At 36.6% G+C, this 26,902-nt stretch overlaps 1 protein-coding gene across 1 annotated transcript in view; it reads left to right on the top strand.

The window, feature by feature from the left end:
• Nucleotides 1-24,445, top strand: part of Dck (deoxycytidine kinase) — a gene marked incomplete at its 5' end in the record, with an annotated part of 35,155 nt that extends 10,710 nt beyond the window's left edge. The window contains 5 exon segments of the mRNA XM_005392943.2: nt 14,478-14,671; nt 16,049-16,196; nt 18,842-18,957; nt 20,503-20,593; nt 22,568-24,445. Of these exon segments, the coding sequence (XP_005393000.2) occupies nt 14,478-14,671; nt 16,049-16,196; nt 18,842-18,957; nt 20,503-20,593; nt 22,568-22,594 (576 nt within the window).
• Between the last annotated feature and the right edge of the window lie 2,457 nt (nt 24,446-26,902).

The raw sequence follows: 26,902 nt of genomic DNA, 5'->3' as shown, positions 1-26,902 counted from the left end.
AAAAAAAAAAAATATATATATATATATATATATAGAGAGAGAGAGAGAGAGAGAAAGTTGAGATAGCTATATTATTAACTTCTCTTAGTTCATTAAAAAGAAAGGTTTGTACTAATATTGTTTGGACAATTAAATGTCTATATCTTGTACTTTGTGTAACTAAAAGATAACAATGTATATAACTATTGTTACCCTCCTATTTTGTTTTCAAATTTTGTTTTATTTTTTTCTCTTTAAAAACCTTACATTGCTGTGAAACAGATCTCCAGAACCTTTCCATCTTTCAGAACTAAAACTCTGTACCAATCCTTTGGCTCTTTTTGTCCCCTTTTCTTTGCCCTTGGTCACCACTGTTCTACTTGTGTGAGTCTGAGAACTTTAGATAACCTCACAGAAGTGGAGTGATAATATTTGTCCCTATGTTTACTTCACTTAGCAAAATATCTTACGGTATAGTTTTTAAAATATACTTATGTGGGGTTGGGGTTGTAGCTCAGTGGCACAGCACCTGCCTGGCCAGTGTGAGGCCCTGAGTTCTATGCCTGGTACCAAAAAAACCACAAACAAACTGTGTGTGTGTGTGTGTGTGTGTGTGTGTGTGTGTGTAGAAATGAAAAGGTAACTATTTGAGTAAACATAAAGAGTTATAGAACTCATTTTAAAAATGGAAATTGACATTGAAAAGAAAATACATATTATTTACAGTTATAAGCTGGGTGTGGTGTTGCATGCCTGTAATCCCAGCACTTGGGAGACTGAAGCGGGAGGATTACTACAAGTTCAAGCCAACCTGGGCTACATAGTGAGACTCTGTCTCAAAAAACTAAAAAGAAAATATGCATTGTTATAATTAACAATGTATAACATTTTAAGGCATATTTTGTATACGTAGCTGAGGAATTGAATGTTGTTCTTTATTATCAAATAAATTGTTTTTGGTGGATGTGGTGGTGCATGCTTGTAATCCTACTTCCTGGGGGGCTGAGGTAGGAGGATTGTCATGAGTCAGATCAGTGTGGGCTATGTAGTGAGGCCAGCCTAAGCTACATAGCAAGACCCTATCTCAAAACAAAACAAAACAAAATGTTTTCATCATCTTCTTTGTTGAATTATTCTGCGTTCAGAAAAAGTTTAAAATTTCTGTTCACTGTATAACAACCCATTGGGTTATGTGTATAGCAAGCCTTCAGGTTATGTATATAAGGATGCATGTGTAATAAATGAGTTTTGTGTTTAGACTTTGTTCTTAGCTCCAAGATATCTCATAATGTATGTGCAAATATTCAAAGTTCAAAAAATTCTAAAGTGTGAGACACTTCCAGTCCCAGTGTCATGGATAAGGGATTTGCAATTTGTATTTTCAAATATAACAAGCTGAACCAAATTCATTCCTGTTGGGTTTTATTAAATGTATTGAACAGGTGAATTGAAGGTAGCACTTGCTATTATACTAAACTATGAATCCATGGATTCAGATGCTAAAAGTGTGTTTTCAGTCACAGAACAGTGCGGCATGATGTTTGATGGGTGGTAGATAATGTAGGGGTTCAGGACCTACCCCTTTCTTACTCATGGCCAGTGCTTTCCATGTTCATGGTCATTAGGGTCCCTGGGAAGATGGAAACCACAGATGTATACCTTGTCCACTTCTGATTTAATAGGCCTGCTTTAGTGTGTGTGTGTGTGTGTGTGTGTGTGTGTATGTGTGTGTGTGTGTTGCTGGAGACTGGACCTAAGCCCTTTGCACTGAAGTACATCCCAAGCCCTTTTTAAGTTTTTAAAATTTGCTTTCAGACAGGTATCACTAAGTTACTAAGTTGTCCAGGCTGGCTTGAACTTGATTCTGCTGACTCAGCATCCCAGACTCCTGGGTCATAGCCTTGTAGCATCATACCCAGTTGTTATGGTGACTATATTAAGAATCTCTGATCTAGAATTGAAGTTGATAGCTGCTGCTGTAGGGCTCTGGTGTCCTTTGCTTACAGTTGGTCAACAAAGATAAAATAATAGTGCTTGAGAGATTTGTGTGGTTCAGCCCTGGAAGTGCTGTACTGCTCCATTGCCATTGGTGAAAACCAACTCATATGACTGTAGTCAGTTACAAGGGACGCCAGGAAACATGGGGAGAACATGCTTACCAAACAAATTTAACTGTTCTCCTTCCTTTGCAGAGGCAGTAACTGTAGTACATGAAAGTATTGGGTAAAGAACACACAAATAGCTGAAAAATAAGGTAGGAAACAAGTCATTTGAATGGCCAAAAGGGAGGTCAGAAAGGTTTTCATTAATGTAGTTTACTCACAGGAGTTTTCCATCCAGAAATCTAATAAACTTATTTTCTTATTAGAAGGAGCTGGCAAGAAAAGAACTATTAACACTGACACAAAAGAAGAGACAGAAAAACTGTAAGATATATCAGAACTGAAAATGTACAGTATAAGATTAAAGAGGCTCAAACATGCAATCTAACATTTTTATATATAGAACAGAGGCTTGTGATTATGATTGCTAACTTCTTTTCATATACAAAAACTTGTGTTCAGATTGATTTAAAAATTCAGTGCTTAATAGAATAGGAAAATAAAATACTTAATTGTTATGGCTTGTGTCTAGATGTCTCCCAAAAGCCTCATGCAGTCATATGTGGGGCTTTTTCAGAGGTGGCTGGATCTTGAGTATGTGACTGATTTATGGTGCAGTTCTAGAATTAAAAGTGTGAGAACTATCTGCCCTAAGAATGGATAGCCTGGATATAAGGGACAGAAAGAGGTTTGCTGATAGTTACTTGTAATTGGTTGCTTGTAGCTTGGTGCCTTCTGCCTTGTCTTCTTCCTGCCATGAACTGTTTTTCCTCAATGATGCCCCTCTGCCATGCCACCCTGCCTTGGAGCCAGCTGACTATGAACTGAAACCTCTACAAATTGTCAACTAAATGAAACCTTTCTCCTTTAGCTTGGGTATTGGGTATTTTGCTGATGGGCATATAAACTGCTTCCAAGATTTAGCTATTATGAATTGTACTATAAATGTGAGTATGCATACATCATTGTACTATGATGACTGTAACTTTTGGGAAGATACCTAGAAAGGGAATTGCTGGGTCAGATGGGAATTCTATTTTTAGTATTTTGAGGAATTTCTGTAGCGGTTGTACTAGCTTACATTCCCACCAATAATGTGGAAGCATTCCCTTTTTGCCACAGCCTTGCTAGCACTTTTATTATTTGATTTCTTGATAGCCATTCTTTCTGGAGTAAGTTGGAATTTCAGTGTTGTTGATTTCATATGCATTTCTTGAATGGTCAGAGGTATTGAACATTTTTTTTTTTTCACATCTTTATTGGCTGTTTCTACTTCTTCTGAGAAAGGTCAATTCATTTTAATTACAGATGTTTGATTTGATCTTTTATTTTAGGGGAGGGCCTAATTTTTTGTCTTTATATATTGTGGATATTAGTCCTCTGTTTGAGGGGTAGCTGGCAATGACTTCTTTCCCAGTTTGTAGGTCATGTCTTCACTCTTGTTTCCTTTGTTATGCAGAAGCTTTTTAATTTGATATGATCTCATTTGTTGATTGTTGGTACTATTTCTTGTGCCATTTGGGTTCTGTTCAGAAAGTCCTCACCTATCCCTATGTCTTCAAGAGCTTTACATTTTTTTGAGAAAGAGTCTCACTGTGTAGTTCAGGCTGGTCTTGAGTTCACTGTGTAACCCTGCCTGGCCTTGAACTCACAGCAATCCTTCTGCCTCAGTGTCCTGAGTACTGGCATTACAGGCATGAGCCACTGTGCCTGCAAAGAGTTTTACCTTTTTTAAATCTTTCAGCAGATTATTTGTTTTCACTTTTAGATCTTGATCCATTTTGACTTTAGTTTAGTACACGGTGGTAAGATGGTCTAGATTAATCTTTCTGTACATTCAAGTGTTCCTAGCATCATTTATTAAAGAGACTATTTCTCCCAGAGTATGTTTTTGGCCCCTTTGTCAGAGAGCAAATAGCTGACTATGCCTGGGATTGTTTCTGCATCTTTTTTTCTGATCTATTAGTCTTTTTGTGCCAGCACCATGCTGTTTTTATGACTGTAGTTTTGTAGTATGATTTGAAGTCTGGGATTGTGATACCTCTTGCTTTTGTCTTGTTGTCCAGGATTGCTTTTGCTATTCTCACTCTCTTCTGGTTCCATATGAATTTTAGTGTTTTCTTTAGTTCTGTGAAGCATGCTTTTGGTATTTTGATTAGGATTAAAACAGAAGTATGGCTATTCTTCCTATCCAGGAACAAGGAGTATCTTTCTATTTTCTGACTTCCACTCTATGGTGATTTGTTGCACTCTCTTTGTCAGTATCTTGTTGAGGATTTTTGCATTAATGTACATTAAAGTTGTAGATTGGAAACCATAGTTTTCTTGGTTTGTTGTAGTCCAGGTAATAGCTGTTTACTTTCAATCTTTGTCTGACCTGACATACTCATGACCATTAGGAAAAACCTTTGGAATGGAGCTAGGGGTGTAACTTAGAGATTTAGTGCTTGCCTAGCATACACAATGTGCTAGATCCCCAAAACTCACAGAAAAAAAATAGAGGAAACTATCACTAAGCTCAGACCTCCAGCTCCCACCAACCTAAAGTAAAATGGCACAATGTCTGAGACCTTTAGAGAGAGTTCCCAGCCTTGCCATCACCTGCATGGTCCCACCAATGTATTTGTCAAACATATTAACTTATGACTTCATGTATTGTGTTGCTATAAAAGCTCTTTGCTGGTAGAATCTGTCATTTAGGGTAACCTAAATCTATGCTCCTTGGCCACGTGATTCAAATTTAGCTCAGAATACATGGTTTTCTTAGTTCCTTTAAAGCAGTGCTGGGAACGCTTCTCTTGAGTTGGTGATCCACCAGTTGTGGTCCAACATGCAGAAGTGAGCAAGAGGTGCAAAGCAGCAGAGCTGATAGGTGATAAGGATGTGTGTTTGAAGGCTCCCACATGCTCTACTCCAGGGAAACTTACACTGAAGAGGTGGGAACTGTAGAGAACCAGCTAATGCAGGTCTGATTTCCTTGATGGTTACAGTCCTGTTGAGGACAGATCTTGTATCCCAGTGCTTGATCTATCTGTTCAGTGAATGAATAAGTAAATGAAAGAGACACTTAGCCTTTAATCTGCTTTTGAAGAGTGAAGATTACCTGGGGGTCTCCTAAAGAATAAAGATCAGAAAAAATATAGGAGGGAGCTGAGCTGAGCACAGGATAGCTTCAGCAACCTCAGTGGCTGCATCCTCACCCCTCCCACACTGGTGTGGGAACTTGGCTGGGTCCTGGACAGCTTCAGGAGCCTTGGTGACCATCACCTGCCCACACCTGAACCCTCATAGAAGCCGGGTTGAACTCTGGACAGCTTCGGAAGCCTTGATGACCATGCACCCACCCATCCCCCACTGGCGTGGGAGCCAACTGAGCCCCAGAAAGCTTTGGGAGCATTGGAGACCACACACTGCTCTCCCCATATTATCACTGGAGCCATGCTGAGTACTGGGGACATTTGGGTCCTTGCCCCACCACTCCCACAAAATTTTGGGAGTGAGGTTGAGTTCTAGGGAACCTCCAGATCTTCAAAAATGACAAAATGAAGGAACAAAATGCAATCTCAGACTTCCACACCACCCAGAACAAGTCAAGGAGATATTGACCCAGAAGAGCTTGGAAGGCACACACCTGAAAGTTCTGAAATGATAGCAACTGAAGTAAAGAAACAGCTCCATCAGGCCATAGAAGACATCACATCTGAAATAATCTCAGGTAAAAAAAGAAATGACAACTATAATGAAAAAATTGCTCAGCACATTTAAGAAGATAGAAGAAAATAGAGGAGCATAGAAAAATGCTGGAAACCTTGAATGAACTATATAGGAAAGAATTAGAATACATGAAACAGATTCAAACAGATATCCAGGAAATTAAAAATTCCATCTAAAGCTGGCAAAACTGCTTGAACAAAGCTGAAGATAGACTTTCAGACCTTGAAGACAGTGTTGCAGCTAACAATCATGAAGGTAGGATCTCTCAAAAATAACAAAGAGCCAGGAAATAGTTCAACAGCTGCAAGACAATGCAAAGAAAAACTGTAAGATTAATAGGTATCAATGAAACAGAAGGCATCAACACAAATGACATAAAAAGACTTTGCAGAAGTAATAGCAGAAAATTTCCCAAGGATGGACAAAGAATTGGACATACAGAAAAGTGAGGCATATAGAACTTGAATTAGCTGTAACCACAATAAATCTACACCCAGACAAATAGTAATCAAGATCCCAGAAGTTCAGCAGAATAGAATATTAAAAGCTTTTAGAGAAAAGAAACAGATAACCTGTGAAGGAAAACCCATCAGAATCACAGCAGACTTTTCAACACAAAACCATCAACACAAGAAGAGCTTGGAGTGAAGTATTTCAGGTCCTGAAAGAAAACAATTTGCAACCCAGGTTGATGTACTCTGCAAAACTACCCTGTAAAATTAATGGAGAAATAAAATATTTCCACGATAAGAACAACTGAAGAACTTCATGAGCACCAAACCAACCCTATAAAGAGCACTAAAAGATATTCTAGAAAGAGATTAAAATGAGCACAATTTCAAGAACAAGAGTTGAAAGTACAAGAGTACTAAAAGATACTCTACAAAGAGATAAAAGCGACCACAATCTCAAGACCAACAGTAGAAGAGAACTATCAGCCAAGTAAGCAATTAAACAGAGGGGAGAAGTTAAGAACCAACAGTGGGAAAATAGTGTGACAAGGATAAATCAATACATATCAGTAATAACCATTAATGTAAATGGCCTCAATTCACCAATCAAAAGAAACAGACTGGCAGAGCGGATCAAGAAACAAAATCCAACAATCTGTATACAGAAAACGCATTTAACTCAAAGGAAACCCATAGACTGAAAGTCAAAGAATGGAAAACAATACTCCATGCAACAGGAACCCAGAAAAAAGCAGGACTAACTATTCTGTTTGCAGAGAGGGTGAACTTCAAGCCAATAATAATCAAAAGAAATAATGAAAGTCACAATATTATTGTTATGGGAAAACTGCAAGAGGAAGAGATAACAATCATACATGCACCAAATTTAGAAGCACCTAATTATATAGGGCAAATTTTAACAGACGTGAAAAATCAAATAAATAATAACTAATTGGATTGTAACATCCCATTGTGACACAGAGATAGATCAACTAGACAAAAAATCAGCAAAAAAATAACACAACTGAACCAAACGTGTGAACAGATGGGCTTAGTGACCTTTACAGAGTCTTCCATCCAACAACATTACAATACACATTTTTCTCAGTTGCGCCAGGACATTCCCTAAAATAGACCATATACTGACACATAGAACATACTTAAGTAAATGGAAAGGAATTGAAATTATCCCATGCATATTATCAGACCATAGTGTGGTGAAACTGGAAATTAATGATAAAGCAAATAGCAAAATCTCCATAAACACATGGAAATTATATAGCATGCTCCTGAACAACCAATGGGGCACAGAAGAAATTAAAGAACAAATTAAACACTTTTACAATCAAATGAAAATGCAGATACAAACTACTGGAACCTGTGGGATGCAATAAAAGCAGTCCTCAGAGGGAGATTTATAGCACTGGATTCCTACATCAGGAAAACAGAACTAACACAGATAAACAACCTTATGTTACACCTCAAACTTTTAGAAAAAGAAGAAAGAGCAAGTTTATCCTAAAGCCTGAGGAATGGAGGAAATTATAAAGATCAGAGCGGAAATTAATTCAATTAAAACTAAGAAAACAGTACAAAGAATTAATGAATCAAAGAGTTGGTTCTTTGAAAAAATAATTAGTTGATAAACCTCTAGCCAACCTTATTAAAAAAAAAGAAAAAACTCAAATCCATGCAGTAAGGAGTGAAAAAGGTGAAACCACTACAGATCCTGTAGAAATTCAGAAGATCATCAAAACCTACTTCAAAAGTCTTTTTTCTCATAGGATGGAAAACACAGAAGTGGACAAATTCCTAGATACGTATGAATTACCAAAGCTGAATGAAAAATATATAAAAATCTTGAATAACCCAAATCAGTCAGTAAAATTAAAAATGTAATAAAAAACTTGCCACCAAAAAAAGCCCAGGTCCTGATGGATTCACTGCTGAATTTTATGAGAAATTTAGAGAAGATTGAATACCAGTTCTCATATTCTGTGAAGAAATAGAAAGGGAAGCAGTTCTCCCCAACTCATTCCTGGATGCAAGTAATTACCCTGACACCAAAACCAGAAAAACAACTAACCAAAAAAGAGAGCTATAGGCCAATCTCCCTAATGAATATAGATGCAAAAATTCTCAATAAAATACTCACTAATAGAATGCAGCAAATCATCAAGAAGATAATACACCGTGACGAAGTGGGATTCATCCCAGGAATTCAGGGATGATTCATTATATGCAAATCAGTCAGTGTAATACACCATATCAGCAGAGCTAAAGAGAAGAATCGCATGAACTCAATAGATGCAGAAAAAGCTTTTGATAAAGTCCAATACTTGTTCATGATAAAAACCCTACAGAAAATCGGCATAGATGGACTTTACCTCAATCTGATAAAAGCCATTTATGACAAACCAACTGCCAACATCATACTAAATGGACAAAAAGTGAAAGCTTTCACTTTAAACTCAGGAACAAGACAAGGATGTTCACTGTCACCACTCCAAATCAACATAGTTCTGGAAACACTAGCCAGAGCAATTAGACAAGAGAGGGAAATAAAAGGAATAAAGATAGGAAAGGAAGAAGTGAAATTATCTTTATTGGCGGATGACATGATACTCTACATAGAAGATCCCCAAAATTCCACCAAAAGTCTCCTAGAATTAATCAGCAAATTCAGTAGCATAGCTGAATACAAAGTCAACACTCAAAAATCAGTAGCATGCCTATACACAAAGGTACTGAGAGAAATAAGGGAAACCATACCTTTCACAATAGCTTTCAAAAAGTGAAATACTTAGGAATCAATCTAAAGAAAGAAGTAACAGATCTGTACAGTAAAATTACAGTACTCTGAAAAAAGAGATTGAAGAGGATTTCAAAAACTGGAAAGATATTCCTTGGTCATGGATGGGAAGAACCAATATTGTGAAAATGGCCATCCTCCCAAAATTATTACACAGATTCAGTGCAATTCTGCTGAAAATACCATTGGTATACCTCACGGACCTAGAGAAAATATTCCTAAAATTCATCTGGAACCAAAAGAGACCCAGAATAGCAAAAGCAATCCTGGGCAACAAAGGCAAGGCAGGAGGTATCACAATCCCTGATCTGAAATTATACTACAAAGCTACTGTGATAAAATCAGCATGGTACTGGCAAAAAAACAGACCTGAAGATCAATGGCACAGACTAGAAGATGCAGATACAACCACAAACACATTGAACCACCTTATCTTTGACAGAGGGACCAAACATGTTCACTGGAAGAAAGATTGCCTCTTTAATAAATAGTGCTGGAAAAAATGGCTCTCCACATGCTGAAGACTGAAACTAGACCCTTGTCTATCACCATGCGCCAAACTAAAGTCAACATAGCTTGAAGATTTCAATATAAAAACAGAAACAGTAAATCTACTGGAAGAGAAGGTAAGTAAAAATCTTGAAGACAGGGGTAGGCAGAGAGTTCATGAACAAAACCAAGCTGCACGGGAAATACTTCAAAGAATCAACAACTAGGATCTCATCTTCTTGAAAAGTTTTTGCACATCAAAAGAAATCACCAACAGAGCAAAAAGAAAACCCAATGAATTGGGAAAAAATTTTAGCCACCTGCCCCTCAGCCAGAAGACTTCTATCTAAGACATATAAAGAATTTTTAAAAATTAGGCCCCCCAAATTCAAAGACCCAATTCAAAAATGGGCAACTGAGATGAATACACACTTCTCAGATGAAGAAATACAAATGGCAAATTAAGTATATGAAAAAATGTTCAGTATCATTCATCATTTAAGAAATGCAATCTTTAACAACACTGAGATTTTATCTTACCCCAGAAAGAATGGCTGTCAGTAAGAAATCAACCAATAATAGGTGCTGGAGAGGCTTTGGGGGAAAAAGGAACATTTTTCCACTGCTGGTGGGAGTGTAAATTGTTGAAACCACTGGAAATCAGTGTGGAAATGCCTCACAAAACTAGAACTAGAAGTCCCACTATACCCAGTTGTTCCCCTTCTCGGTATTTTTCCAGAAGAATTAAAAACATACCATAGCAATGTATGTGTTCCCATGTTTATAGCAGCACAGTTTGTCATAGCTAAGTCTTGTAAACAACCCAAATGCCCATCAACTGAGGAATGGATAAAAAAGATTTTTTTTTTTTTTTAACAATGTAGTATTACTCAGTTATAAACAAAGATAAACTCGAGGCTTTTATAGGTGGATGCAACTAGAGACCATACTCATAAGTGAAATGAATCAGACCTGCATGTGTAAACATTGTATTGTTTCCTTAGTGTAAGAACCTGAAGAGTGAATAAAACCCAAAATGTACAATAGATATTGTAATGACAGGGATAGAAATTGCTCAAAGGAAAGAACAATTGGGATGAGGGAAAGGAGAAAAAGAAAGAAGGAAGGGAAAAAAATATATATAGAGAAAGCTAGCCTGAGACAACTGTACTACTGATGTCTAATGGTTTGTTGAAAGGAACAGTTAATGCTTATTAATTTTTTTTAGCCAGTTTTACATGCTTATATCTGGTAATCTGAACAACTAATTTGAAGATAACAATATGCAACATAATAACAATTGGTAAATTCCTACCATCTTATCTAGTGAAACTGTATCATTTCTAATGATTTTTCTCTTTAATGGTTTGATCAGTCTTGCATCCTTACATCTGATAATCTGAACAGCTTCTTTGATATAGCAATATGTAATATAACATCCCCTGTTAATTCTTATCATTTTGTTTTGAATCCCTCTATCATTTTTATTGTTTTTTCTTTGTCTATGTTGCTGTTACTGTTTTTGTTCTTTTTTTATTCCCTTTAAAATAAAATTAAAAAAAAATCAGTCCTTATGTGTCAAGTGACATAAAAGAATAACTTCTAGATGTATTTAATAGAATTTATGGATTTATAAAGCTCTTTTTATTGAGGCTTTATTTTGGACAGATGAAGATTACATGACAGATCTTCTTCAGTGTATGATAGAGAAACCCTTGGGAGACCCGAGTTCTGTCAGGGATAAGTTAGGCTGCCAATACCCAAAGGGATGGATCAGTTTCCACATCGTGGAAAATGTCCGCCTGACATCATGGGAAACAGAACATTCACATCAACAAACCCAGAGCTAGTACAAGGAAGATTATAAAGATCAGAGGAAATTAATACAGTCGAGACTAAAACAATATAAAAAAATCAATGAATTGAAGAGCTAGTTCTTTAAAAGAATAAATAAATAAAATAGTGAACTAGCTGATCTGACCAAAACAAAGACCAGATCAATGCAGTTAGAAATGGTAAATGCAAAATCACAACACATGTTGCTGAAAATCCAGAACATTATTAGGAAATACTTTGAGAGCATGTACTCTAATAAAATGGAGAATTCAGAGGAAATGAATAGATTCCTAGATATATATGAACTACCAAAGCTGAACCAAGAGTATTTAAAAACCCTGAGTAATCTAATATCAGGGAAAGAAACTGAAGTGTTTTAAAATAAAAAAAAAACTAAGAAAAGTTTAGGGCCTGATGGATTCATTAACATTCTACAAAAACTTTAGGGATGATCTAACTTTGTAAACTCTTTAGTGAAATCAAAAGGGAAGGAATACTCTCAAAGTCATTTCTGATTCCAAAAGCTAGCAAAATCCTGATTTCAAAACCAGACAAGGACCGAAGCCCAAAAAAGAACTTGAGTCTTCATTGTAGAGGTCTTTCACTTTCTTGGATAGGTTAATTCTAAATACTTATTTTTTCTTGATGCTACTGTGGAAGATATTGTTTCCCTAATTTCACTGTTGGTGAGTTTATTATTGGTCTACAGGAATGGTATTGATTTTTGTGTGTTGACTTTGTATCCTGCTACCCTACTGAATTTGGATATCAATTCTAGGAGTCTTTCGTGAATTTTTTTGGGACTTCTATGGAGAGGATCATGTCATCTGCAAATAATAATTTGATTTCCTTCTTTCCTGTATCTATCCTTTTTCTCTTGCCTGATTGCTCTGGCTAATATTTTGAGAACTGTATTGAACAGGAGTGGTGATAGCAGCCATCCTTGTCCTGTTCCTGATTTTAAAAAGGAAAACTTCCAGTTTCTCCCCATTTGATATGAAGTTGGCAGTAGATTGGTGATAAATAGCTTTCATCAGATTGAGATAAGGTCTTTTTGTACCAGTTTTCACCTATGATTAACGAAAGGGATGCTTTGAGCTCAGGAGCTTGAGGCCTAGCAGGGCAATCTAGAGACACCTGTCTCAAAAAAAGAAAAAGAAGTTTGTCAAAATTTTGCTTATGATTTTAATATCTACTGCTAATTACTACCTCAATCTAATATATTATTAAGTGCTATAAAGATGATATTCTTTCTCAGATCTTCTGAATTTATTAGATTTAGTAAAAAGACCCCCCCCTTTTTTTTTTCTGGTACCGGAAGTTGAACTCACGACTTGCGCTTGCCAGGCAGGCTCTGTGCCACTGAGCTAAATCCTCAGCCTCAAAAGACCCTTTTTTTCTACCAAGTCCTTCATTATCCACAGAGCATATCTATAGAAAGAGCTAGAATAGAGTGCTTGATGTCTGTTTTTTCTCTTCGTGTATGATTTTCCAGAATAAGTCAGTGCCTTAGTATCCTCTTGAACATGGTTCGTTTTGTTTTTGTTGTTATTTTTAAGTAATATAACTCACAGATTTTTATCTTCCATTCTCTTTGGATGTCCAAACTGACTAGTAGAAGCCCCTTTATACCAACTCCTTGGCCCTTTACTCACTTGGGGTAGTCTTTGATAGTTTTCTTATTTACTGGGACAAGATATGTGAAGCTCATCTTGTACATTTTCTTTTCTAGACCTAGAATCAGGCACAGAATGCCTTCAGTGGAAAATATTTAGATTTTAATCTAGATGGTATTTACTTATTCTAGATGGTAATCTAGAGTCTAGATGGCAGATTCTTATTCTTAATCTAGATGGTAATCTAGATGGTATTTACTTATTCTTCCGTAGGCCTTTTGAAGGACAGAACTAGGAAAATTATTTTTAATGTATATTTTTATTTAGTATTAGTTATACAGAATAATACTAGTTCTAACAGTACAATCACTAACTTACAAGATTTTGAGGACGATCTATTCTGTCACATCAGAAGATTGGAGTTATAAATTTGAGTGTGTAAAAGGCTGGGCAGTTAACCGATACAGACAAGGTACCCCACTTACCCTCTTGTATGATGGTTCCACTTACAATATTTTTGACTTTCTGATGGTGCGAAAGTGATGTATGTTCCATGGAAGCTGCACTTCAGTTCTTTACTTTCGATCTTTTCCCCAGGCTAGCAGAATGTAGTATGATACCTTTTTGTGATGCTGGGTGGCAGCAGTGAGCCATACCAGACAGGGTCCTGAGGGGTGCAAGTGCCCCTGCTGTCCTGTGTTGCTGAGTATAATGTTCAGTGCTGAATATGATGTGCAGTCAGTGCATTTCGAGCATATTTTTAACTTAAGATTGACTCACCAGGTTGTGGCCCCCCACGGGTCACTCTACATCAGGATCTGTTAAAGAGTCAGCGGGGAATGGCAGAGACTGAAAAGCTGGAGAACATGCACCTCATCTAAGGGAGGCATGTGTGACTTGATTAGTCAGTTTTTCCAAGAGGAAATACAAGCACCATGTTGCTTGAGTTTTCCATTTTTAAAAGGAATATATAAATCCAAATAATTTTATGTAGTTTTTAGATATTGACAACTAATTGAAAAAATTTTTTTTGTTTTTATTTTTTGGTACAGTCTCACTATGTCATTCAAATTGGCTTTGAACTCACTGTGTAGCAGAGTGGCCTCAAACGTATGGCAATTTCTCTTGCCTCAGTTTCCTGGGTGCTGGAGTTATAGGCATGCACCACCATACGTGGCTATTAATTAAAACTTAAAGTTTTATTTTGGCCAGATAAATAATTTTTTCTTTTTTTCTTTTCTTTTTTTTTTTTTCAGATAAATAATTTTTTCCATGGGTCATTTGTGACCTCTTGTGAGAAAGAGCTAAATATTTGTTCAACCTCAGGTAACCTGAAAAATATACTGGGAAAGAGAATGAAGAAAGAGATTTAATCGTCCTGGTTTTACTAATCATGATGCATTTGTTTTTGTGAGTGTTTAAAAAATTGACTCTATTGATCATTAACTTGCTTCTTGTTTCTTTTTATTCAAATTAGGAACTGACAACCTCTCAGAAAAGTGGTGGGAATGTCCTTCAGATGATGTATGAAAAACCCGAACGATGGTCTTTTACCTTCCAGTCATATGCCTGTCTCAGTCGCATACGTGCTCAGCTCTTCTCTGTCAACAGCAAGCTCAAAGATGCAGAGAAACCTGTGTTATTTTTTGAACGATCTGTATATAGTGACAGGTATATATAAATGGTTTATATTGTCTATTTGGGGTCTTGGTTAGAATTGAACATCTTTTTTCTTTTCCTGCTTTCTTTGATTTTTTTTCACAAATAGTTTTAGAGGAAGAATTGGGGATTTTAGATAGGAAATGACATTTAATACCTTTAGCACTTTAGTGCTAATGGCATTGGGAAGTTCTAGCATTGTTTTTTTTTTGGTTTTTTCCGGTACCAGGCGCTGTGCCCCTGAGCTAAATCCTCAGCCCCAAGTTCTAGCATTTATAACCTCTAGCTTCCTTGGAAACTATAAAGAAGTAAAGAATAAGGTGATTATTTAATTAAAATTTGCAGAACAGTTTTTTTCCTCTTCCAACTCGTAAAATTTTCAGCCAAGCATAGGGGCACACCTGTATGCCCAGCACTCAGGAGGCCGAGACAAGAGGATTGTTGCAAGCTCAAGACCTGCCTGCGCTACAAAGTGAGCTCAAGTCCAACCTGAACTGCATAGCAAGACCCTGTCTCAAAACAACAACAACAAACAAACAAACAAAACCCAAAAGCAAAGCAAAACAAAAATTTTCTTCTGCTCTGGTTAAATCTGGATCTATAATTTAGACTTTTACCTGGAACAAGGGAATAAACATTTCTTAGGGGGCTTAGAATAGCTGTGTGTATGCAGGATTCTTTTGACCTCCAGTGTAGCTCAGAATAGGGTTCTCAGATTTTTCATTTCAGGACCCCTTTCTATTCTTAAAGTTATTGAGGAGTTCAAAGCGCTTTGTATCTTGCTGATAGTTACGTTTTAGAAATTAGCTTGGAAGTTAATTATGTTGAACTTCATAATCTCAGCACTTGGAAGGTTGAGGCCAGAGACCTTTGAGTTTGAGACCAGTCTAAGCTAGGAACCAGCCTAAGAACATAGTTCAAGCCAAGCTGAATTACTTAGGGAGACCTGTTTTAAAGAAAAACAAATTCATGTTAACATAGATAATCTCCTTTGATAAAAAGTTGTGTTTTTCAAAACAAAGGATAGTGAAACAAGTAGCATTCCTTCACATTTTTGCAGATCTCTTTAATGTCTGACATAATAAAAGACAGCTAGATTTATGTTCCCATATTCAGTCTGTAATTTTTTTGTCTTGAAATATAGTAGTACCTGAAGTACTCTGGCCTCCCTGAACCTCTGGACACATCTCAGGACTTGAGAGGTCTTTGCACAGTCTGAGAACTGCTGGTCAAGTACGATTTTCTCTATGTAGAGCAGCCCTGATGTTTTCTGCTCTGAGGGACTGTCTGACACAGGGTTTAGGAAAATGTTTGTGTTCATTTAGTAAATCCATCCTCTCTCTCTCTCTCTCTCTGAAATGATATATGTTTTAATAAACACTTTTTCAGGTACATTTTTGCATCTAATTTGTATGAATCTGATTGCATGAATGAGACAGAGTGGACAATATATCAAGACTGGCATGACTGGATGAATAACCAGTTTGGCCAAAGCCTTGAATTGGATGGAATCATTTATCTTCGAGCTGCTCCAGAGGTGAGGCCCTGTAAAAATGTGTTTGCTCCTTTGAAAACTTAAAAGTAATATTTAGAACTCTTTAAAGTGGTCTGTACTGAAGCAGCCCTAACCCCGGTACCTCCAGACTCATAACTGTGAATATGAAAGTATTCTATTTTCTCCGCAAACTAGAAGCCCAGAATGGCAAGTTGATCCTTTAGGCTCTTCTCTGTTCTTCCTCAGTTCCGTTTTATTTTTCATTTTTATTTCTTCCTAACTTTTTCAGACTTTCATTCTGTCACAGCTAGACTAAGGAGCATGTTCAACGAATTTCTAAAATGTATGCTCCATGATGTGGGATTTGAGTAGTGTGACTACTGTTGCATTTCCAGTGCTTAGAACACAGTCTGGGTGCACAGTAGCAGCTTGGTAAACATTTGCTGAATGAACGGCAAAGCTGGTGGTGAATGTTCATTTCAAGAAAGCTTTTATGGTTGTTTATGACTTGTTAAGAGGGAAGAGTGGCAGGAACAGTAAAGAAGAGACTTAGAAGCTGGATGTGGCAGTTTGTACCTGTAGTCTCAGCATTCTGAGAGAGCGAGTCAGGAGGATCACAAGCCTAGCCTGGGAAACTTACCAACTTAGTGAGACCCTGTCTCAAAATAAAAAAGGGAGGGGCTGGGGCTGTAGCTAAGGGCCGAGGCCCTGGACTTAATCCCCACTACTGAAAGACAGACAGACCGACAGACAGACAGGTTCAGGGAAGTTGCCTGAAAATGTACCTTTCACCATGGGTTGTAAGAGTAACTATTTATATATTATGTAATGAATCTGGGAAGGTTAAGTGGAAACCTTTTATAAGACTAACCTGAATAGTAAGACCTTACATTTAATAAGAAGCTTCTGATTTTGATGCTTGCATTGGCATTTTTATTGTGTCTTTGGTAAGTCATGAGGTAGGCTCTGATGAATGTAAATGTCATAACTTCTAGTGCATAGTTCATTAGAATACTGTATTACTATTGAAACTAAACTTGAAAAGGAACTAGTATATTTCTGTTCCATTTTCCATGTCAAGTAAGCCAGAATTTAGCAGTTGCAATAATTTGGATATTCACTTTTATTTTTGAAAAGAATTGTTTTTAATTACATAAATAGTAACTACAAATGTTGCAAAAGAACATAAAGAATACTAATGATTTCATTCTGTTGGAAACATTCAGTCAGTACCTTACAAACTAACGCAGAAGTATGATTTTATTTCATTCATTTTTTATATCTTTTGATTAAATAATTTTTGAAATGAAAATTTATAAATTTTTCTCAAAATATATGGGTGAATATTTAAACTTTAAAAGTTTAGTACAGTAAAAGCCTCAGTGCCATTAATCCCTCACAGAGTACTCTCACTTTGCACACGCTTATCACATCGTTCTTGCCACTTTCTGAAGGAGTTCTGCAAGTCCTGTCTTGTGAGATCTCTATGAGGTGACAAAAAATATGGTGACTGCAGCTGCTGAGGGCCGTCTCGGGAAAGCAGACTCCTAAGAGCCTTGTGGTGTGTCCTCTTACCCTCCTTACTCACAGAATCTGGTACTGGTGACTTCTGGCTCTTCCCCAAAGTCAATAAGGCCATGAAAGGTAGATGTTCTCAACAGTTCCAGACGTTGAGGCCACCATGGTAGTGCAGCTAAAGACATGAAAGACTTTAAGAACTGCTTCACAAAGAGTATGAATGAGGGAATAAGTGTGTCTGAAGTGATGGGAAGTTTTATAAGGGAGATTAATGGCGAGTTTTTCGGTGTAATAAACTTAAAAAAAAGTAAGCAGTATATTTAGATCTCATGGTGTGGACTTTGAAGCACAACTTACATGCTATGGTATATAAATGACACGTTATTTAGGTTGAAAGCCTTTCTTTCTTTCTCTTCTTCCGTGGCACTGGGGATTGAACAGAGGGTCTTGGGTGTGCTAGCCAAGTGCTTCTCTATTTGGAGGTTCCTTTATCTTTGGATGAATTAATAAATTTTTAAGGGTCTATGAACTCCTACAAATTATACATAATTTTATATATACTTGTTATTTTCTGGGGGAAATGATCTAGAGCCACTTGTCAATGTGCCTACTAGTTAACGGTTGTTAAAATTAAATAAAGATTTAAAATTCAGTTCCTGGGTCACCCTGCTAACCATGTCGTAGTGCTTAATAGCCATAGTAGTCCAAGAGCAGGATGGTGTAGAACACCCCAAAGTTCCTTCTGGTTGTGGTGACGTGGAGTTTTCGTCACAGTAGGGACCACAGTCTTAAGGGTTTTCCATTCATGAAACAGACATTTTACAGTCATGTTTGGTTAGCACTGAAGTAGGATTGACAAAGTGACACACCCGTTAGCTGTCCTCTAAAAATTTTAGACGTTTAATGAACTTTTCTTTGCCTTTCTACCAAACCTACATCTGAATATGTGGATTTTATGTGTGGATACAGAAAACTAAGTTATTTTGACTTCTTTTGGATAGGACTGCTTAGCCACCAGATTATTGAAAAAGCAGCTGAAGGGGAAGATCAACTATTTCAGTGTTTTAGAAGGAATGAATATATTTTGGCTAGTTTAACTAAAGAGACACTAGAAACTTTTGATGTCTGTAAATAATTGTTCCCTGTGTTTTGATTTTTCCTATTCCTAGAAATGCTTGAGTAGGATACATTTACGAGGAAGAACTGAGGAGCAAGGCATCCCTCTTGAGTATTTAGAGAAGCTGCACTATAAGCATGAAAGCTGGCTCCTGCATAGGACCCTAAAGTAAGCCTCCTCCTTCCTGTGTGCTCATCATTCTGAACTCACTAGCTTCTAATCTAACACTTGGAAGCTGTGAGTAGCAACATGTAATGCTTTCTATTTTTAGCCATTTATTTGTTTTTGTCTCCTAGAATTAGGTATGGATTTTGAGTCTGGAGTACAGTAAGATCTCATTTTTTTCAAGGTTTTGTAACTAGTATCTCCTGGTGGTATGGAGAGCATAATACATGGATTTACTTAAGTGATCAGATTGTATCTGTGTACATTATGTGTTGGTACTCCATTGGAGGAATTACTGTGATATAGTAGTCCCCTGTTATCTGCAGTTTCCCTTTCCACAGTTCAGGTGCCAACAATAACCTTGGTCTGAAAATGTGAAATGGGAAATTTCAGAAATAAGCAATTCATAAGTTTTGAATTGTTTACCAAGCTGGGCTTATCTATAGTTCTAGCTACTTGGGAGCTTGAGACAGGAAGATCACTTGAGCCTGGCAGTTTGAGACCAACCAGTCTGAGTAACATAGTTAGATTCCCTTTCAAAACAGAACAAAACGAAAAACTACCTACTATTGAGTAGTATGATGAAATCCTGTGTTGTCCTGCCCTAACCCATCTTGTCTGGTACAGCCATGATGTGGATCAGCTCCTTGTGCAGAGTATATGTTCTACCATCTGAGAGTCTTCTGCAGCACTCTCTGTATCAGATCAGCTGTCACAGTGTCACAGTGCTTGTGATCAGGTTGCCTGTATTTTTCTTCACAGGGGTCCCAAAGCGTAAGAGTAGTGCGTGATACTTGAATTCACATCTGCCAAAGAGAAGCCATTAAGTGCCTCCTTTATGTGGAAAAGTAAACATTCTTAACCTCATTTTAAATAATCGGTTTTGATATAGAAGAGGCATTAAATTTGTATGTATAGGAATGACCTGGTATATGACATATAGGGTTCACATGTGTGTGGTTTCAGGCATTTGCTGGAAACCTGGGAATGTTTAGGTTTCAGATTTGTTTGTTAGGTTAAGACTGTGAAGAAGTGCAGCATAGTCACTGAGTTAATCATGTAGACTCATTAGTCAGCTCGTGGCTCACGTGCAGTCTCATTCTTGGCATGTAACCTTGGACGGCCTCGGGCCTCAGATGCCTTCTCTGAGTTTTAGTTTGCTGTTTCTCTTTGGCATTGCAGGTATTGAATTTGAGCATATGCATATGAGGCAGCTGGTCTACCACTGAGCTACATCCTCAGCTCTCCTCACCTTTAAAATGCAATTTCCATTTCATGTGGTTTCGTTCTCTGAGGAGCATCATGTTACAGGGCCTAGTTTTACATATTTATTGTGTCTAAAGGTTTTTCACTTATATATAGTACATTTTTATTCATGTATAATAAATCCACATGAGAAGCAAGGGGCTGTCAGTTGTATTACTTGCAAAATAACCTTAGTGTAAACTGATTGACAGTATTTTGATTTTCCAATGATATAAGAATGAGTTTTTAATGTGTTTGTTTTTTTTATTGCTTGTCTGATGTTGTTCATTTCTTTTCAAACAGAACCAACTTTGAGTATCTACAGGAGGTTCCTATCTTAACATTGGATGTCAATGAAGACTTTAAAGACAAACATGAAAGTCTGATTGAAAAGGTAGAGGCAGACAGATAAACTAGTATTTGTTTTGTCTAAAAGTATACTAACTTGTGAGAAAATTATCTGATGAAAAAGCTTACAAAAGTTACATTAAGAGGTGGTTAAAAGCTGTGAAGACTAGACTGTTGAGATTCTAATCCTGACTTTATATTCCGGCTTTGTGGCCTGAACTAAAACAAAGATCTCTTTACCTTTTTGTTTCTATATCTGTGAGGCAGGGATAATACAGTAGTGTGTTCTTTCTCATCTTTCTTCCCTGCTTTGTTCCCCCCTCCCCTTATCTAAATATTTTAATAATAAACTTTAATAAGAAACAGTTTAATAAACTGAAAATTAAATTTATTTTTACAAATAAAGTCAGTATAGAATATATTTTAACTTGTAGGCTGTGGATCTCATCTAATTTTAGCTGAAGTCTTGAGATTAAAAAAATTTAGTTTTGAGTTTTATTTGGGGCAATGTCAAAGATGACTGAAATTGATTAGTCATTGAGTCACTGTCTTAATCCACATTAATTTATCTCTCAAATAATGGAGAGTTGATCGTATTCTGGATGGTACCATATTGATAAAGGCATAGGTAGAGAATCTCTTGATGAACATTTGAGACAGTATATAAGAAGTATATAACAAATATTCCTATACCAAAGTTGATTAACTTAATGATCTAAGGTCTAAAGAAGAGCCTTAATTTTTTGTTCACTTTTGAAAGAAACTTGATTTTTTTCTTTGTCCTTTTATGAAATGCCTGCTGTTTAAGTTAGTAAGGACTTGACATCCATTTGTAAGGGATATAGCTGGGTGTTTTTTTTTTGTTTGTTTTGTTTTTCCGGTACTGGGAATTGAACCCAGGACCTTGTGCTTGCCAAGCAAGGCTGTGCCAATGAGCTATATCTCTGGCCCCTGTAAGAGATATATCTGGATATTTTGAAAATCTCATCATTTCACATCACTATAATATATGGTTGTTTTCTCCATATGTAAATTTAAAGCATATCTAGAAAATTCAGGTGTCATATGACATTTTTTAATGGCGTTAAAATATAGAATTCATTTATAGTGCTATTAAGGTGAAAAAATTATGATTGTATTAACAGGTAACTGTCAATTTCACAAGGCAATAATCTTTGTCTTTTGGGGGGTAACTTTTTTTGTAAGAGTCTTGCATTGTGGTATTCATCATTTGGCTAGGTTCAGATCATTTGGCTAACTTTCCCCACACATTTACATTATAGAGTATATGATTGAAATTTGTGGCTTAGGAACATTATGGATCTACCACGTGTCTAATCTGCAAAGTTGTTTAAACTCTAGCAGTTATTGGTTTTAAAGCTGCATGTACTACTGGTGTATGATATTTAAATAGATTATAAAACTAGAGTCATGGTTATTTTACATTATATTATATTATATTATATTATATTTTAGTCTATTTGAGACAGGGTCTCAGCATGCACTTCAGGCTGGCCTTGAGCTCACTTTGTAGCCCAGGCTGGTCTCAAACTTGCAGTGATTCTCCTGCCTCAACCTCTTGAGTGCTGGGATTACAGGTGTGTACCACCACACCTGGCCTGTTTTAATTTTTTAAAATTGGATTTTATTGGTACATTTTAGATATACATAGCGATCACATTCATCAAAGAGAATTTGTACCTGTACGTGATATAACTTGGTCCCCCCGGCACAACTCCTCTATTCTCCCTTCCCTTCAGCCCCTCCTGAGTTATGGCTATTTTAGGACTGCATCAGTCTTAGATATAAGTTAAATAGCTCCTGTCAGGCACTGTGGTTCATTCCTTTTACTGCTGAAGTATTTGGTGATATTTCTGTGGGAATTGCTGTAACTGCTTTGACGTTGTGGTAGAGTTACTTACACAGTTGTGGTCTTCAACTGTTGTATACTCTCACGTGACGACGCATATTACCCCAAATTTGCCAAGGATATATATTAATATTTCTTTCCTTTCTTTAGGTCAAAGAATTTTTGAGTACTTTGTGATCTTGCAGAAGACTACAGGCAGCCAAATGTTCCAGACACTTCTGTTTTGTGTATCTTTGTAGCTCAGTATTCATAGCAGGGTCTTTAGAAGGCTCAAGTTTTCAACCATTTGTGTTCCAAGAAAAAGAAATTTTTATGAATCCTACATAAAACTTTGTGACTTATTTCTCTTTTACTTCCTCCCTTCCTTCTTTCACTTAGAAAGTCAGACACTTACTTCTCTCTCACAATAGGAAGTCTGGAGGTAAATGGTTCTAGAATCAGTACAGTGGCCTCTTGTCTTCCCACTGTATTATTTTCTCATGGTGCTTCTCACCTCCCTGGAGACCAGTTTCTTAACTGGAGACTTTAAATTAGCATACCTGCTAAAGGTTGAAAAACAGAATTTAACGAATTCTAAACTAAAGATTTTAAATTTTTTTGCTTTTTCTTTTTGGAGGTGTTAGGGATCAAACCTAGGGCTTCATACATGGTAGGTAAGCACTCTACCACTTTGTTAGACTTCTGGGCCCTGGGGTTTCAAGTGTTTTTTTATCAAGTGCCTCCCATTCCTCTAATTCATATTGAAGATAAGACAAGGTTTAGTATTTAATGACTTCACTGATATTGATGTATCTATAACGTATTTATGGAGGAGCAGGTTAGGCTTTGTTCCCAGTATGGTAACAGCATAACCTATTTTATAAATCATTTAATCTTTACTTGTTTTTTCACCGGCAACATGGGTGATATTTTTCATTCTTCTACGTGAGATTTTTGGAGGATTAAGGAGGAAGTTTTTCTATACTTAAAAGGTAGTTGAAAAGTTATATGAGTATATTTAATCTACATGAAACGCAAAATAACTACCTGCTTTTCCCTTTTCAGACTATTGTTTTGGAAGGGACTATTCCTGTTACAGTTAAAAGACTTTTTTAAACTCTGATTTCCCTTAAGTTGCTTGAGGAGGAAGTACAGAGATCCCTAAAATTCTTCCCATTTTTATAGGATATGCTAGTGGACTATGAGTGGTGTTTTTCCGTTTTATTTCCTATCCCGTACTCAGAATGAGCAGGCTGTCTTCATACTTGGTGAGAGGTCAGAAGAGAACCTGAAGCCTGCTGGGTGTCTCTTGCAGCGCAGTCTGTGCTCTCACCTCACTTCCTGCTCATTCTGCTGTCCCTGTGGTCCGGGTTGATTGGGCAGCCCGCTATTTTAAAATTAAAATAAAAGACACTTTTCTGCTTTGAGAACGCTTTGTTTCATAGTTTGCTTCGCACTGTAGGATTTTGCCTTTTTTCCCCATTCAAAAGAATGACTGATAAAAATTACCTTGTTTCATGTATATTATAAAGCATTATCATTTTTTGTGGAGCTAGGATAAAATTTCAAAAGCTTCCATTAATACAGTGCACTCATCACTAACCTACTTCTGTGAATAGTTGTAAAGTTTGCATAGATTCATCCTCAATCTTGGGTACATAATTAAAGAGGTCTTTTTCCTAGTTTTTAAAAGTTGAGGTGTGGTAGTTTTTCTGTGTAACCTTGCTATTTTACATTTTAGATATATTTTTTTTTTTGTTTGGAATAGAATCACTTCTGTGTTGAAACTAACTTTCCTTTATTTTTAAATTTGATATCACTCTCCTTTAAAACATCATCTTTTGTTTTTGGTTTCTTTGTCACAAATGGTAACTTAAGGGGTTGACCAGTCTAAATGCACTAATCTTTGAAGTTTAATTGCGGATCTGTAATAACCATAAATATTTAAACTGTCTTAGGTATGAACATTGTTTTTTGTTTGGTATAAATGAATTTGTCTACAATTAAATCTTTGTCAACAAATAAATTTCAGTTTCATGAACTATGGTACCGTGGAGATGAAACTCTTTGAAATGAGTAGATGTTTTTTAGACTAAAATTTCTATTTTTGTGTAAAAAGTTAAGAATAAAAAAAATGAAAATGGTCTATATAAATTACATTGATCCTGGTATGGAAACTTAAAAGCCATTAATTTTCAGTGATCTTTAAAAACGTTCAATTTTGGCTGGACAGGATGGCACATACCTGTAATCGCAGCACGTGGGAGGCTGAGGCAGGAGGATCGGTGTGAGTTCGAGGCCAGCCTGGGCTCCAAAGTGGGTTCAAAGCCAGCCGGAACTGCATAGTCAAGCCCTGTCTCAGAAAGACCAAAAAGAAAAAAAGTTTAATTTCATGATTTTTAGTCTGTAGAACTGAAAAGGTAATAAAAGTTTTTATTTGTTATGACTAAAAAGTTGTATTAGTGTGCCAGGTGTACAAGAATTGAGCTCAATGGTCTGCATTATTTTTTGGATTCCATTTCTCAGATACTCTGTCAGAGATTATGTATTTTTTTTTTTTTATAATTTTCTCTTCTAAGAAGATAATTAATAGAATCAGACATTTTTCTCCAGAACTTTATCTTCTATGCTGTCTGAAATTTATAGCAGTTATATACTGAGCCATCTAGAAATTAGGTCCATCATATTTTAAAGGACAGAGAGTCAAAATGTGATTTTAAAATAGAACTATAAAATTTAATACCTCCAGAAAATTGCTAGATAATTTAAATCATTAAAATTTTTACAAGTCTTGGGCTGAAGGTACAAGCTCAGTGGTGAAGTGCATGTTTAGTGTGAGTTCAGTCCCTGCACCAAAAACAAAAAACAAAACAAAACAAAAATGCTTGTTAATACTGGTAAATAATACTGGTAAATAATCATAAATAAATTCGCCTGATAAGCTTTTAAAAAAAATCTTTTTAAAAGGAGTAATTTTGGACTCGCGAAATGTAAAATATCACATTTGTCTATTACTGCAGCTGCCTCCAATGATAACATTATTTAGCAGTTGTATGTTATGAACTAGAAGTTGACTTTGCTGCGCTACTTTTAGCTAAACTATAGACCTCATTTGGATTTTACTGTTTTTTAAAAACTAGCATGTTTTTAAAAATACTTTATTAGAACAGTTTTAGGTTCATAGCAAAATTGAGTAGAAAATACAGCCTTTCACATACTGTGCCACATAGACTCAGCAGCATCTCCCACCAGAGCTGGCGTACCTGTCACACGGATGAACCTGTGGTGTCATTTCACCCAAAGCCCGTGGCTTGCCTTAGGGCTCATTCTTGGTATTCTGCCTTCTGTGAGTTCGATCAAATACGTACCTCCCATTGCTTCACTGTGCTGGAAGTCCTCTGTGCTGCGCCTGCTCATGCCTGCCTCCCTCCAGCCCTGCCCAACGCTAATTTTTTTTACCATTTCCATAATTTGGACTTTTTTAGAAGTTGGAATTATACAGTATTTTTAGCCTTTTCAGATTGGCTCTGTTCAATTAGTGGTAGACATTTAAGTTTTTTTCCTGTGTCGTCTTCCTGGCTTGATAGCTCACTTCCTTTGAGGGCTGAGGAAATATCTCAGTATCTGGATATACCAGTTTATTTACTCACCTACTGAAGGATGTCTTGGTCACTGCAAAATTGCGGCAATGTTACACAGGGTCCTGAAACACTCATGCAAGTTTTTGTGTGACTCAGCCTTGTCCCTTGGTCATGTGGATTTCCCTGGTGATGATCAACCAGAACATGTCCCATGTTTGATGGGATATGACAGGATTAAAGCCAGTGCCATAAAAACTTCTTGCCAAATCTGACCAATATCGGGGTTTACAAAGAGTGGCTCTTAGACCAAGTTTATCTAGCATCCATTATCAATCCGGTCCTAACTGTTTTATAGTCAGCACCCTAAAACATTAGAACTTTGACAAATAGTTACAAAGACATGATCAGACATAGAACAAGCTAATAAGAGCAAGGCAAGTCCAGTCTGTAGGGAACACTGACTAAGAAACATAGTCACCAAGGTAATTAAAGCCAAAAACCAAACAACCCAATATTTATATGAGGAAGCTTAGTTCTGCCAGAAAGGTGTATCAGGCAAACACTGAAGAGTCCCCTCTTTCTGTAAGCCTATGTGCATAATCATTTCAGAGAAAGGGCACAGTTAGTAATGCCAAGACCAAGAATTGCAGTTTAGTAACACCTTTAGGATTTCTTAGTATACATACAGAACTGTAAAAGGTTTTAATATAGCGTGCAAGCATTAATGTCTATTAGACCAACTAGAAACATACATACATTTTTGAGCAAGACTGATCGACCAAGAGAATTGTGAGTTTTGCTAGTTATATGGCTGCAAATAGTACACCAGGAAACAATTTGCCAAAGCATTTTAATTTTATAGCATATTAAGACAGCAAGTTAAACAGTTTAATTATTTGTAGAGCATATTAAGGTAATAATCATG

Source organism: Chinchilla lanigera, unplaced genomic scaffold, assembly GCF_000276665.1.
Source record: "Chinchilla lanigera isolate Chin_1 unplaced genomic scaffold, ChiLan1.0 scaffold00046, whole genome shotgun sequence".
NCBI lineage: Eukaryota > Metazoa > Chordata > Mammalia > Rodentia > Chinchillidae > Chinchilla > Chinchilla lanigera.
The sequence above is the reverse complement of the archived record's forward strand: the minus strand, read 5'-3'. Positions and strand labels throughout refer to the sequence as shown.